Below are 15485 nucleotides of genomic sequence, written 5' to 3' on the forward strand. Positions count from 1 at the left end.
CACAACCTTGCATATTTGGACAATGCTCTTAGCAACTGAGCTACCCGGCCAGGGCCCTAGGTGATTCTTACACACATTGAAGTTTGAGAAAGTGATGTAGCAGAAGACTTGGTTAGTCACATAGATGGCTAGATGTGTGAGCTGATAATATCTCCTATTCATTGAACACTTACTATGTGCCTAGCACACACTTTCGTCTGTAAAACAAACTTCGTAGGTAAGTATTGTAACCTCCATTTTACAGTTGAAGAAACTGAGGCTCAAAGAGAATGAAAACTTGCTGAGTTCACCTGGTTAGAGAGAGCTAGCCAAACCAGTTCTGCTAGCCTTCAATGTGTATCCTTTTCCCACAATGCCTACCAGGGCGTCCCTTGCCTAGGATTGAGTGCCTATTATGTGCCATATAATTTCAACCTAAATCTTCCAATGCCCTCACATGGTACTCTTGCCCCATGCAAGACAACTAAGATTCAGAATTATTAATTTGTAATCTCAAAAGTACCTTCCACCAGGGACAACAGAGCTTTCTTTGCTTTCCCTCACTTTTACTTCTTCTTTAGTTTTTAATCTTTTTTTTTCAGCTCTCGCTGCCAGGGCTTCCTTTTTTGGTATACGTTATCCCGACACTTTTTTTTAATATACATATATTTTATTGATTTTTTACAGAGAGGAAGAGAGAGGGACAGAGAGTTAAAAACATCGATGAGAGAGAATCATCGATCAGCTGCCTCTTGCACACCCCCCACAACCAAGGTACATGACCCTGGCCGGAATCGAACCCGGGACCTTTCAGTCTACAGGCCGACGCTCTATCCACTGAGCCAAACCGGTTTAAGCTATCCCGACACTTTTGCACCTCGTTTGGAATGGCCAATCGTGAGCTGAAATCTAGGCCTTCTTTCTAACAGCTACCACATCTTTTCTGAACAGGATCGAGAGCCACAGTCTGAATCAAGAGGGAAATGCCAATAGCTTGAAAAACTTGCTGCTGGTCTTGTGACTACAAAGAAAAGGACAACTTCATCAAGGAAGCCTCTTCTGGGAAGGGGGAATCACACTGTCCCATGTGAGATCTCATTCCGAAGCATGCCTACTTATAAATAATGTTCAGTCTCACACAGCCTGGGGCATACTCACACAGATAGAGAGACAAAGGGGTGTTTTCATTGGTGAGTCCACCCAGGCTTGCCTTGTACCTCTCCCAGGGCGCTGGGGAAGGGAGTTGGAATGACAGTGCAATTTTGCAGTGTAGAGCTCAAGTCATATAAATGTCTGTCTGTACTCTTTTCACAAAGTTATACCCTCCTGGGCATTATCCTGGGAAGTAATTAAAAAGAAAGCAAGTAATGGCACAACAACAAAAAAATGCTTATTACTATGAAAAGCCTGAAACAACCCTAAAGTCCAAGATAAGGGAGTGGATGAGAAACAACTGCATAATGATACAATGGAATATTATATTGCTATTAAGCAAAAATACATATAAGGATACAGAAACACAAAAAGCCTTCTTGAAGTGATGTAAAATGAAAACATTAGACTGCAAAGTTTGCCTTGAGCTAAAACAGTGGTCGGCAAACTCATTAGCCAACAGAGCCAAATATCAACAGTACAACGATTGAGATTTCTTTTGAGAGCCAAATTTTTTAAACTTAAACTTCTTCTAATGCCACTTCTTCAAAATAGACTTGCCCAGGCTGTGGTATTTTGTGGAAGAGCCACACTCAAGGGGCCAGAGCCGCATGTGGCTCTGGAGCCGCAGTTTGCCGACCACAGAGCTAGAATGAGGGCTTTGGAGTCCAACGAGCTTGTGCTATTGGCTAGATGGACTGAGACACGTCACTTAACCTGCGTCTCAATGTCCTTGTGTATAAAATAGGGGGTAAACATATCTATCTCTCCAGGGCTGTTATAAGAATTAAAGATGATATAAACTCTATGTTAATCAGCTTAACAATAACCCACAACCTTCGGACCAACTGATATAAACTCTATGGATAAAAATCTGCAGAAACCAGGATGGGATGGGAGTGCTATTGAACATTGTTATTTGACATGTATTTATTTTTATGTTGTCTTAAATGTAATACTACTTTCCCCCTTTATTCCTCCACATCCTTAAAACATTCCATACTCCCTAGGCCAGAGATGTATGCTCGTGTCTTCTGGAAACTTGCCCAAATGGGTCACTAGCCCTTTAAGAAGGGCCGGAGAGCAGTGCTGCTGAAATCAGCTCCAGGAGAATGATAGAAGCCCCAGATGCTGGCACGTGGGAAGGTGGCTCCGCTGGGTCCCAGGACCTGCTTTCCGTGCACTTAGAGATGTATGTGCGGCTTGCTACGTAGAACTCCCTCTCTCCTCTACACTTTGGGGATGGGGAATGTTCTCTGATCAGGATGTCTTCCATCCAATTTCTGCTTCAGAATCCTAGCCCTCACTTCCATTAAACCACCTTCCTTCAGAGCTGGATTCCTGAGAAAGCGGGTAGGCGAGAGGGTGATGGGAGAGAGATCTTTTCTTTCAGCCGAAATAGATTGAGCACGCTCTCTGTTTCAGGCATTATGTTTGACATGTATGGATAGACACGTCCTAAACCAGTTGGAATATGTTTTGGAACTCGGGCTTCAGAATCTTTCAGAAAACCTCTACCAAGAGAGCGTTGACACAGAAAAGGGTATCGACGGGTTCTCATCTATCCATCTTCTTCCAACAGAGACTGGCCCAGAGACATGAAATTACAACCTGTTGCTATGTTTTATGCTGGGCAGGCAAAAAACATTAACCAACAATGAATTCCACTAAAGTCAGACAACATAGCGGAGAAAGAATCAAAAACACTTAGACTGGGAAAAGCAATGTTATCTTGCTGATGAGAAATGAATTGTGGCAAAACTATGTTCAGGACTTCTGGAAAGCTTTGGGTCAGTTATTCTAAAAAATTTCTAACCCTGGCCGAAACCGGTTTGGCTCAGTGGATAGAGCATTGGTGTGCAGACTGAAAGGTCCCAGATTCGATTCCAGTCAGGGGCATGTACATTGGTTGCAGGTACATCCCCGGTAGGGGGTGTGCAGGAGGCAGCTGGTCGATGTTTCTCTCTCATTGATGTTTCTAACTCTCTATCTCTCTCCCTTCCTCTCTGTAAAAAAAAAAAATCAATAAAATATATATTTTAAAAAGAATTTCTAACCCTGACTAGGTGGCTCAGTTGGTTTACACAGTATCGTCCCAATAACCCCACCAAGGCCGTGGATTCGATCCCCGTCAGTGCAATACAAGAATCAACCAATGGATGCATAAAAAGGTTGGACAGCAAATCGATGTTTCTCTCCCCCCGCCCCCTTTCTCTCATCAATAAAAAAGAAAAATTTCTAGAAACTTTGTTCCTCTACTTGGCAGTAAAACAAGATGACCTCTGTTTGGGGTTGCACCACATTCCTTTTGAGTATCTTTCCTCTCCATGCTGTGCATCCTAGCAGCCAAGGATGCCGCTGATGAAATATTCAGCACTGGGATGATACTTGATGTATAATTAAATAAAAAGCGTTTAGTTCTGCTTTATAGACCTCTGGTCTCTGGGGAAGAAACCATTTATTAAGCACGCCTATGTGCCAGGCCGCGTACTAACCGCTTTGCACATTATGCCATTCAATCTGTACAACCCCGTGAGTTAGGCGGTACTGGCTCGACTATACAGATGCAGTAACTGAGGCTCCACGAAGCTTAACTTGCTTAAACTCACAAAGTAAGTAGCAACACAACCAGCCCCGGAACTCGGGTCAGATTCTCTGTGACTCAGGCTTTTCCCTAAATTTTTACGAAATTTAATTTCCATTTACTGTGGCTCATCCCAACAAAAGACTGATGTGGAGCACAATCGTAGGATTCTCCCTTTTAACAGAGCCAGCATTTAGAACTTAGGTGTATAGCTATCACCATTTTTTCAGTTACCTTTTATTGAATGTCTTTTATGTGCTAAGCTCTGTGTTGAGCATTTTCAAAAATACTTCCCCCCTCATTTTAATCCTTATAATAACCTCACCTTAATCCTCATGATAACCTATTATTATCTCATTTGATGGTTGAGAAAACCAAGACTCAGAGGGGCCAACAATTTGCCCAAGATGATAAAGTTGCAAGTCAGGGGTAGAACTCAGGTTTGCCATATTGATAATATAATTGATAAAAGCAGCAGCCATTGATTGAGTGCTGATTACGTGTCAGATACTGTTTTTTAAAACCTTTGACATAATTTGAAATTTATAATTGGCATTGTTCTTTTATTTTATTTTTATTTTTAAAAAATATATATATTTTAAAAATATATTTTATTGATTTTTTACAGAGAGGAAGAGAGAGAGTTAGAAACATCGATCAGCTGCCTCATGTACGCCTCCTACTGGGGATGTGCTCGAAACCAAGGTACATGCCCTTGACCAGAATTGAACTTGGGACCCTTGAGTCTGCAGGTCGACGCTAAGACCTAGAGAAAGTGATGTCTCTGAGGACAGACAGACGGGAAGGGACAGAGCTAGGATTTGAATGCAGGTCTCTCGGACTCTAAGACTATTTGCTGAACCCTCCGGCTTTGCTAACTCCTGTCTCCGTACACCTGGGCTTCCCCAAGTGTGGTCCACAGACCGCAGCACTGGCATCACTTGGGAGCTAGTAATAAATGTGGAATCCAAGTCCCACCCCAGACCCACCGAATCCGAAGTGTATTTTAGCAAGATGCCCACACAATTCTTTTGCATATTAAAGTTTGAGAAGTGCTGAATTACAACACTGTCAGCGTCAGCAATATACAGAATAAGCAGAGAAGAGAGCAAGATAGTCTAGAACAATATTCCTAAAAAGAAAGGAAGAAAGAAAAAACAAAAACAAAAATAAACAAACAAAAGATAAAACAGAGATTCTCATGTATGTTTCCTTGGAAATCCGCTTTGAGCTGGAAGAAGGTACGTTTCTGTTGCTAAACTTGATATAATGGTGATCTTTTCCCAATTCATAGGAAAGAAATGGTTAACAAATGTTATCATATCATTTTATTTTCCTAATGTTCCCCCTCTCTTCTTTGGAGCCAAGTTTCATTGCCTGTTAGTGATAGCTTTAGAAGATGCTGATTGAACAGTAGTAAAATACCCATGGGAAACTCAGAAGTGTTTAATTCTATTTCTTTCTTTAATTTGTGGATTTCTTTCTTTCTTTCTTTCTTTTTTTTTTTTTTTGTTCCAAATATATTTTTATTGATTTCAGAGAAGAAGGGAGAGGGAAAGAGATAGAAACATCAATGATGAGAGTCATTGATTGGCTGCCTCCTGCACGCCCCCTACTGGGAATTGAGCCCGCAACCCAGGCATGTGCCCTTGATCACAATTGAACCTGGGACTCTTCAGTCCACAGGCAGATGTTTTACTCACTGAGCTAACCCGACTAGGGCTAATTTGTGGGTTTCTTAATTTTTAGATTTGTGATTGTGATTTTATGTTTCATGATGGAGAATAGTAATACTTTCCATTAGTAAGCTTGTCTCTAATTCACTTGGCAGCAATGTTAATGTCTTTGGTGTCCTATAAAAATACACTCGAATCCCACCTACATGAACGTGAGAACCAAGGTTTCAGAATCTCTCCAGGAATCACCTAACCAAGAGGAACTTGTCATAGAACAGTAAAGTTAGAAAGTTATATTTCTTACCCATCCTCTTCCTCCAACATGGACCACATTACTTTATACAAATGTAAACCTACCAATTCTTTCTGGATAGCAGAAACATCAATGGTCTTTCTTTTTTCCCTTGTGCTTTCTTGAATATTCAAAAACTATAGGCCCAGTGCATGAAACTCATGCACAGATAGGGTCCCTAGTGGCTGTCAGCTGTTGGCTGGGGCCTCCCTTACCTGGCTGCCAGCTGCCAGCCAGGGCCTTGTTTTGTTACACATCACCCGCTGGTGGTCAGCACATGTCTTAGCAAGTAATCGAACTCCCAGTCAAACTCCCAAGGAGACACTTTGCATATTATATATATATATATATATATATATATATATATATATATATATATATTGATGCGACAGTGAATATTCACTCATTCAACAAACATCTAATGAGCACCCTAGGGACAGGTGCTGTTCAGGGCTGGAGACCCAGCAGTGAACAAGCCAGACAAACACCTCTTGTTTCTGCTGTCAGGATCTTTGGGCTTTTCCTCTTGGGCTGGCCAGATACCTTGAAGAAGACACTTCAAGCTTCCACTCTGAAGGGGGAACATCTGGTAGCCACAGACCTAGGACCTCAGTGGAGGAAGAGGGCTGAGAATTTTAGCAACTAATATCCATACATTCAACTGAATCTCCCTGTTTATAAGGAGACCTATTTCGCCCTCTCTGGAGAATAAAGAAAACAGTCTTCTTTGGGGAGGAGTAGGATAGTTAAAGGGAGAGGTGACCTGGAGATCTAACCCAGTGGTCCACAAACCGCGGCTCGCGAGCCACATGCGGCTCTTTGGCCCCTTGAGTGTGGCTCTTCCACAAATACAACGGCCTGGGCGAGTCTATGTTGAACAAGTGGCGCTAGAGGAAGTTTAAGTTTAAAAAGTTTGGCTCTCAAAAGAAATTTCAATCGTTGTACTGTTGCTATTTGGCTCTGTTGACTAATGAGTTTGCCGATCTTAAACAGCTTGTAAAATCCTTAGACCGCCTGCAACTAATTACTGAGACTTGCGGGGATTCTGCAGTATTAACCAGGTTGGGCCTCAGCCTTTTTTACATGAAAAAAAAAATTAATTAAAAAAAAAATGTTCACAAGCAGAAGGAAGACACATGGCCTCTCAGGTTTTTCCCACTTTGGATTTAGAATTTAGGTTTCTCCAGATTGGTTACCTTAGTTGATACTTGTCCTCTTGCTTTTCAGCTTCTATTTCATTGTTTTTGTTTTAGTACTGGTTCTTCTCATTGTTGTGGGTTTATGCTTTTAAAAATCCAGTTACTGGCCCTAGCCAGTTTCCTCAGTGGTTAGCATGTCAGCCTGAGACTGAAGTGTGAAGGGTTGTGGTTCAATTCTGATTCTGGTCAAGGGTACAAACCTTGGTCGCCGACTCCATCCCCTACCCTGGTGTGGGAGGCAACCAATCTATGTCTCTCTCTCACTCTCCCTGTCCCTCCCCATCCCTTCCACCCTCTCTAAAAGTCAGTGGGAAAAAAATATTCTCAGGTGAGAATCAACAAAATAAAAATCCAGTTGCTGTCATTTCAGTGGTCTAGAGGAGAAAACAGGAGACATTCTTCATTAACTGCTGAGCTCTCATCACTTTCTGGAACACTTTCCGGAACAAACATAAGTCCTCTCATTATCATTCAAACCCTTCTGCTCATCTATTTGTTCTTTGAATTGGATATCTGAATAAAACATGTGTTTCCACTTTAGGTGATTGTGAGTTAGAAAGAGTTCATTGTCCTTCACCATCATTAAGATTTTAAACGACACAAAACAAATGATCACTTTCCTCCGCAGATAAAAAATGGGGATGAGCCCTGGCCAGTGTGGCTCAGTTGGTCGTAGCGTCATCCTGTACACCAAAGGGTGGTGGGCTCAGTTGCCCGTGAGGGCACATACCCAGGTTTCAGGTTTGATCCCCGGTTGGGGTGTGTGCAGGAGGGCCAATTGATGTTTCTCTCTCACATCAATGTTTTTTTCTCTTCCTTCCTTCCTCTCTTTAAAATAAATTTAAAGAATGGGGATGAGATATACTCATATATTAAACGTTACGTATGTAGGTTAGTTATTGCAGCATTGTTTGTTAACACTGAAAGGCTGCAAGATATCTAATCGTCCATTGATAGGGGACTTGTTAAATGAACATTCCAATCCATATGGTAGTATATTATACAGTTAAAAATAATAAGGCAGATCTTTATGTATTGGTGTAGAAAAGTCTAGAAGGGCAGTACAGAGTTAGTATAGTAGGCTATCATTTGGGCTTAAAAATACATATTTATATACACTGAGTGGCCAGATTATTATGCATTCAGAGATCATAATATACTGGCCACTCAGTGTATATCTATATAATAAAAGGCTAATATGCAAATTGTCCCCTCGACCAGGAGTTCTACCAGCAGGCAGGCCGGCCAACTGCCCATGTCCTCCCTCCCCCTGGCCAGGCTGGCTGGACCACCCATGTACGAATTCATGCACCGGGCCTCTAATACATATACATATATACATATATATACATATACATATACGCATATGCATACGCACATGCATACACATATACGCATAAGCATACACATATACATATACATATACTATATATATAGAAAATCATCTGGCCACTCAGTTGTATACATGTGTGTGTGTATGTGTGTGTATGTGTGTGTACACATACACACACACTGAGTGACCAGATGATTATGTGTTCAGAGATCATAATATATGGCCACCCAATGTAGTATCTATATCTGTAACAGTGGTTATCTCCTGGGAGGGAACTAGGTGACTGGAAGACAGCAAGTAAAAGGAATATTTGCGCCAAAACGGGTTTGTCTCAGTGGATAGAGCATTGGCCTGCAGATTGAAAGGTTCTGGGTTCGATTCCAGTCCAGGGCATGTACCTTGGTTGCGGGCACATCCCCAGTAGGGGGTGTGCAGAAGGCAGCTGATCAATGATTCTCTCTCATTGATGTTTCTAACTCTCTATCCCTCTCTGTAAAAAATCAATAAAATTTATTTTTTTAAAAGGAAGACTTGCTTTTTCCTTATGTACTATTTAAATTTCATACCACAGCCATATTCATTTAAAAAATAAATATAATGCCAAAACCGGTTTGGCTCAGTGGTGGAGCGTCGGTCTGCGGACTGAGAGGTCCCAGGTTCGATTCCGGTCAAGGGCATGTACATTGGTTGCGGGTACATCCCCGGTTGGGGGTGTGCAGGAGGCAGCTGGTCGATGTTTCTCTCTCATCGATGTTTCTAGCTCTCTATCTCTCTCCCTTCCTCTCTGTAAAAAATCAATAAAATATATTAAAAAAATAAAAATAAATAAATATAAAGTACTAATGAATAGTTTTTAAAAGAATGAGCTCCATGACCTTTACCTGACACAATGCCCTCCCTTAGTATGCTGTGTCTATAGATGCTTGAAGAAATCGTTTTTTATGAGAATTTTCAACTGAAAATTTCAAGAACACCCAAATTGTGAGTAATGTATTTACTTTTATAAGATTCATTGAAAATTGATTTTTTAAAATTAAATTCAAAGTATCGTGGAGTGTGGGGATGGTTTCCATTTTGGACACGTGGCAGTTAACTGGTTAATTCTGCCTATCCAAATCTTCCTCTGTCTTCAGTAGATATTAGTTCCCTATTCCTTTTCTGGACAATTCCAGCTCAAGTAAGCTCTCATCTGATCTTTGCTGGAAATTATTTTGTGTTGCAAGTATCATAAGTTGTCTTGTTATAGTGCTTCTTCATTTTAAAAAAATATATATATTTTATTGATTTTTTACAGAGAGGAAGGGAGAGAGAAAGCTAGGAACGTCAATGAGAGAGAGAGTCATCCATCAGCTGCCTCTTGCACACCCCCAACTGGGGATGTGCCTGCAACCGAGGTACATGCCCTTGACCGGAATCGAACCTGGGACCTTTCAGTCTGCAGGCCGACGCTCTATCCACTGAGCCAAACCGGTTTTGGCTTCTTCTTCATTTTTAATAATAATATCAACCCTCTTGTATTAAATCTTCCATTTTGTATTTCCCTTTTTGTTCCACTGAGCCTTTTTATGGGTTACCTGTGGGGTCTTGCAAAGATGAGGAGTGGCCGGTGAAGAATACGTGAGAAAGCAGAAGGGAGTACCGAGAGGCAGCTTGAGGCTCCCTCTTTGCCAGGCATTTACCGAATAGAGGTTCTGTGAACCAGAGACCCCTTTTTATAACACACTAAAAATATAAAATAAAGCCTTCACATTTCACATGGAACTAATCCAATCATCATGACAGGACTTAGCTAGGAGTATCTGCACCCAAGGGAAGAGATGTTGGGAGACAGAAGCAAAGATTTTAAAGCAAGAGTTAAAATTTTAGAGCCCAAAGGGCTTGAAGTAAGGTCCCTGGGCAAGGCACTGGGGGAGTTCAGATTCAAACTACAGTCATTTTTAAGTTCATTTGAGGAACTACATTATTCAGGCTGTCAGAGAAGTCTGGCTTGGGTGAAAAAAAAATTTTTTTTTTTTCCACATCAAGAAAGACAGGATGGTTCTGTGCCTAGAGAGGAGGGGAGAGAAAGCAGGAGGCGAAAAAGAAGTGGTTGTCAAGTTTTGTCTCCTGTATTTGTGTTCTGGGCTCCTTGACAGTCCGTGTGAATAAAAGTGTTCTATATTAGCAGAAGCCAAATGAAGATAATTAGAACCTGTTTGGAAGGCTACAAACCTCAACTTCCTTTAACCAGCTCTCTACTTCAAGAAACCAAATGAGCTCCAGTTTAAAGCTCTTTAATGAGCCTTTCACACACCCCGTTCTCACACTTGGAGAGGAAAGTCAGAAAAGTAGCAGGAGCCCTAGCCGGTTTGCTCAGTGGTTAGAACGTTGGCCTGCGGACTGAAGGACCTGGGTTAGATTCCGGGAGCACATGCCTGGGTTGAGGGCTTGATCCCCAGTGGAAGGCATGCAGGAGGCAGCTGATTAGTGCTTCTCGCTCATCATTGTTTCTCTCTTTCTCCCTCTCCCTTTTTCTCTGAAATAAAAATATTAAAAAGAAGAAGAAGAAGAAAAAGAAAAGAAAAGGCGGAAACACAAACATGAGGGATTTCCCTACTTCCAGGGTATTTTTACCCAGTTCCCCAGTATCTACGGTATTCGGAAATTCAGAGCCATTAGGGTAACCATGGAGATATTACTGGCTTTCGTCCAGTTTCCTTCCTTTTCTTTGCTGTTAGAATCTTTCTGTAAGACACCCCACTCCGCCGGCATCCATTTCCTGCAGCTCCTCTCTCTGCTCAGAGACATCTCTACAGGGAGCAGGAACACGTTTTTTAAGCGAGGAGAGGGTGTAAGCAGGAGAACGAGCAAAGTCCACACCCAAAGGGGGTGAAATACCATTCACAGCCAGCGGGTTTGGACTACAAGTCCCAGGAGACACCGCAGCCTCGGCGCGTCCCCACGATCCTTCCCCCCAGCTCTTCTAGATCGTGGAGATAAAGGTTCCGCTCACAGCGCACTGCAGTGTGGTCTGTTTTTAACCGCGCTGACGGAGTGCGGAGCCCGGCCGCTCGCAGGCGGGGGCGTTCGGAGGCGGATTCCTCCTCCCTCCAGCGCTGGGGGGGCGGGGAGGAGGGAGGCCGGGCCAGCGGGCTGCGGACGGAGCCCCGAAGACAGCGGGCCGAGGAGATGGAGGGCGACGGGGTGCGGTGGGGGAGCGAGCCGCCGTCGGGTCCGGGCCCGGGCGGCGGTGGCGGCGGCGGCGGCGGCGGCATGATCCGGGACCTATGCCGCAGCTTCGGCCGCTACCGCCGCTACCTGGGCCGGCTGCGGCAGAACCTGCGGGAAACCCAGAAGTTCTTCCGCGACCTCCAGGGCTCCCACAGCCCCGGCGGCCCCTCCTCCCCCGCCGAGGCCGGGCTGCAGGCCGGTAAGGAGGGCAGCCGCTAGGAGAGAGGCCCGAGAGGCCAGCGGGACGCGGACCGCGCCCCTGCCCTGCACAACAGCCCGGGGAGCGGTGGACGGGAGGAGGGCCGCGCGGCCGGGCCCGCGTGCTGCGCCGGCCGGACCCCAGATGCCCTGGGAGGGCATCCCGCCGGGGGGTGGGGGGAAGCGAGGGGGCGGCGTGGGCTCGGCCTGGGGTCCCGGGGTCCTGGGGCCCTGGGATCTGGGGTCCGGGGGTCCCTGGGTCCCGGGGGCAGGAGACGCACGGAGGCTGAGTTCCCGGAGCTGGATCCCGGGGCCGGGCTGTGCGCGGGCGGGCGGGCGCGGAGGCCGGTGTCGGGGAGGCCGAGGAGCGCGGAAAGTGGCTCGGTGTCGGCGGCTGAGCCCCGGTGGCTCTGAGTCCCCGCTATGGGATGGAGGATGGAGGAGGGGCTGAAGGCAGGGTGCCCCGGGAGGCTGAGGAGGCGGGGGGATGATAGTGGATTGAGCGTGTGTTAGGCGTGCTTGATATGTATTCGATAGGCGTGTTGATTATGTATGTGATATGTGTGCTTGATTATGTATGTGATATGTCTGTTGATTATGTATGTGTTAGGCGTGCTTGATTATGTATGTGTTAGGCGTGCTTGATTATGCATGTGATAGGCGTGTTCATTATGTATGTGATAGGCCCGTTTGATTATGTATGTGATAGGCGCGTTTGATTATGTATGTGATAGGCGTGTTGATTATGTGATATGCCTGTTGATTATGTATGTGTTAGGCGTGCTTGATTATGTATGTGATAGGCGTGTTGATTATGTATGTGATAGGCGTGTTGATTATGTATGTGATTGGCGTGTTTGATTTTGTATGTGACAGACGTGTTGATTATGCATGTGACAGGCGTGTTTGATTTTGCATGTGAAATGCTTTTGCACCAGTCGGGAAGCTACTGAAGTCAGGATTGGACTCGCAATGGCCCTGGGGTCCCCGAAGGAGATGATCGTTGACGGGTGGCATCGACTTGTCTGAGATGTTGCTTGTGCTTGTGGTGAAGTTAGGGGAGGGGTTGCTTTTGGCCCGGAAACTTCTGACGCGGCTTCTCTCTGGGATGTGGTAGAGGCCCTAGTAGCACTTAAACTTGCGCAGGGTCTTTCTTCGATCTTCCTTAGGTCCTTGTGTCCTCTCCAATGGCTTGTTGTTGGCGGGGAACTGGACGGTTTGGTTTGCTAATGACTGACTCTAACTAGGAAATCACCTAGGCTGGGAGGGATCCCATAAAGATGGATGCCTTGGAGACAACACAGCAGAGAAGTCAGCGGGTTATTTTAGAGATTCAGACTTAAGTATGTATTAACTTCACATTAAAATACAATAAAATATGTCTCCGGCTCTATTCCACAGATTGAATGAGAATGTCTAGTGGGTGGGTCCTAAGAATCTAACCATTAGAACATCTCTGGGGATCTGATGCAAGTGGTCTGCAAACACACTTTAAGGAACCCAAACTAGAGGCTGACAGCAGATTTGAACACGAGGCTCAGAATGGAATGAATTGTTAAACTCAACAGGGTTTGTGTCTTGGGCCCTGTATTTCCGAAGTTGCATGGTTAGTATCCTGAATTTGCCTGAGACTCCAGAAATGGTGATAAAAATAAGACAGTAAGATTCTGATAAGGTCCTCAGTGATGCTATATATAGTGATACTATACTATTATACTGAATTAGCCTAGATGTAAGTAAAAAGACCATTTTACTTCATGGGATGAATGGGAGGAGGAGGATGACGTGTCAGGGAGGGGGAGATTCCCCCGCCCCGCCTCCTTCTTTAGTTCAAGGACTGGGCTCATAATAAAATAATAAAATTGACACAAGACTAAATTAACAGGAGAAAAAAAAAAACCCAATTTAAGAGGTACACATAGGAGAACGATAGTATGATCAGATTATAAAATGAGGCTTGAAATTATCCAATTGGGCACCTTTAAAAAAAAAATTCTCACCAGAGAATGTGTTTTATTGATTTTTAGACAGCGAAACATCCACCCGTTGCCTCCCATACGCTCCCGATTGGGGACTGAACCTGAAACCTAGGTATGTGCCCTGACCAGGAATCTAATGCAAAACCTTTTCCAACCAAGCCACCCAGCCAGGACCAGCCAGGCCCCTTTTTACACCTTGTAGCCAAAGAAACAAATGTGACCAATTGACAGAACAAAGGAATCTAAGCAAAGTTTGGAATTGAGTAGGAAGTTAGCGAAGGAATTACAGGGCTTGTTAATACAAGCTTTTGTCTGGATTTTTTAAAACCCAGATTGTGATAAGATTGTCTCAGGCCTGCGGAGCTAGGAGGGTGCCTAGCCCATGGGGACAGAGAGGTTACAGGCTGTTCCTTAAGTAACTTTAATTCAAGATACTGAGCCTGCCATCGAGGGCTCTCTGCCATTGGCCTGCCCAGGGCCCCGACACTAGCTGTGCTGAAATTGTGGTGCTGACACCTTCAGCCCAGAGAAGTTCTGAAAATGGAGCGCTGGAGGCGTCAGAAAACAGCTGGTGGGAAGGGCTCGGGATTTTAGCGATGATCCCCAGGGTGTGTACTTTGACCCTCTCCCTTAGCAATGCTTTCCCTGCTCCCAGGGTTCTCTGAGAGCTTATTTAATAAAACAGCACAAAACAAAAGACCCTCTATTGCTGTTGTTTTAGAACAGCTCTTTATTCTTGAAAAGAAACCCAGAGAGTAGATGCACCTCAGAGGGATGGAGGTTTTCAGGCATCTGGATTGGGTCTTGTTTTAATCCTTTAAAAGCCACCTTATGAAGACTGAGGCACTTTTTGCATGTTGCCTCATCGGCTTTTCTAGTTGACTGCATGGTGAACCAGTCCAGCGTTTTTAACTCTCTTCACTCACCCTCTGTCCACTGGAATGAAAACAGAGGGGCTTCTGATGACAGCACTGGGAGCAATTTGATTTTGTTCCATAAAATGCTTCAGCTCCTGTCAGTGTGAGGAGTTTTATCTTTGAAGGGGGGTTAGTAAGGAAGCACTTCTACTCTTATGTATATTTTGGGGTGCCATTTCCCCAGCTGGGTAGGTAATTGTGTTAGAAAGGAGGGACTTACTCCTTAAGAGACAGGTAGTTCATGTTCTCTCCTTTTTATAGGCTGTCTTTGCAGGGTCATGTTCATTCAGAGACTGTCTCGACTTTCTTTTGTGAATGTTGGTTTCTAATTAGTAAGAACTTGGAATGTTAAGGGACACTCAATTTAAAACAAAAAGTTTTTATAGAAAAAAAGAAGGGCTGGGGAGAGAAACATTGATGTGAAAGAGAAACATCGATTGGCTGCCTCCAGCACTCACCCTGACCAGGATTGAGCCCCCAACTTGGACATGTGCCCTGACCAGGAATCCAACCAGCGACTTTTCGGTGACACTTAACCACCTGAGCCACACTGGTCAGGGGGGGACACTCAGTTTTTCATATATATATATATATATATATATATATATATATATATTTATGTATTATTGATTTTTTACAGAGAGGAAGGGAGAGGGATAGAGAGCTAGAAACAGCGATGAGAGAGAAACATCGACCAGCTGCCTCCTGCACACCCCCTACCGGGGATGTGCCCGCAACCAATGTACATGCCCTTGACCCGAATCGAACCTGGGACCTTTCAGTCCGCAGACTGATGCTCTATCCACTGAGCCAAATCGGTTTCGGCTCAGTTTTTCACCTAATGAATCTCTAGAAGGTTTTAGGTCATATCAGGATGGGCTGTGCTTCTGGGTTGGATGTATATGGTATTTGAGCACTGAAGATGATGGATTTACTCTGTTTCTATTATTTCACTTTAACCACAAA

At 44.3% G+C, this 15485-nt stretch overlaps 1 protein-coding gene across 1 annotated transcript in view; it reads left to right on the forward strand.

Annotated features, from left to right (window-relative positions):
- The first annotated feature begins 11192 nt into the window (after positions 1-11192).
- DSTYK (dual serine/threonine and tyrosine protein kinase) overlaps positions 11193-15485 on the forward strand; it is a 48359-nt gene continuing 44066 nt past the window's right edge. Inside the window, exon 1 of the mRNA XM_084865851.1 lies at positions 11193-11624. Coding sequence (XP_084721977.1) covers positions 11384-11624 — 241 coding nt within the window. The 5' untranslated portion in view covers positions 11193-11383. The remainder of the gene's footprint in view (positions 11625-15485) is intronic.

This window comes from Pipistrellus hanaki (assembly GCF_964339955.1).
Source record: "Pipistrellus hanaki genome assembly, chromosome: 18".
In the NCBI taxonomy this organism is placed as follows: domain Eukaryota; kingdom Metazoa; phylum Chordata; class Mammalia; order Chiroptera; family Vespertilionidae; genus Pipistrellus; species Pipistrellus hanaki.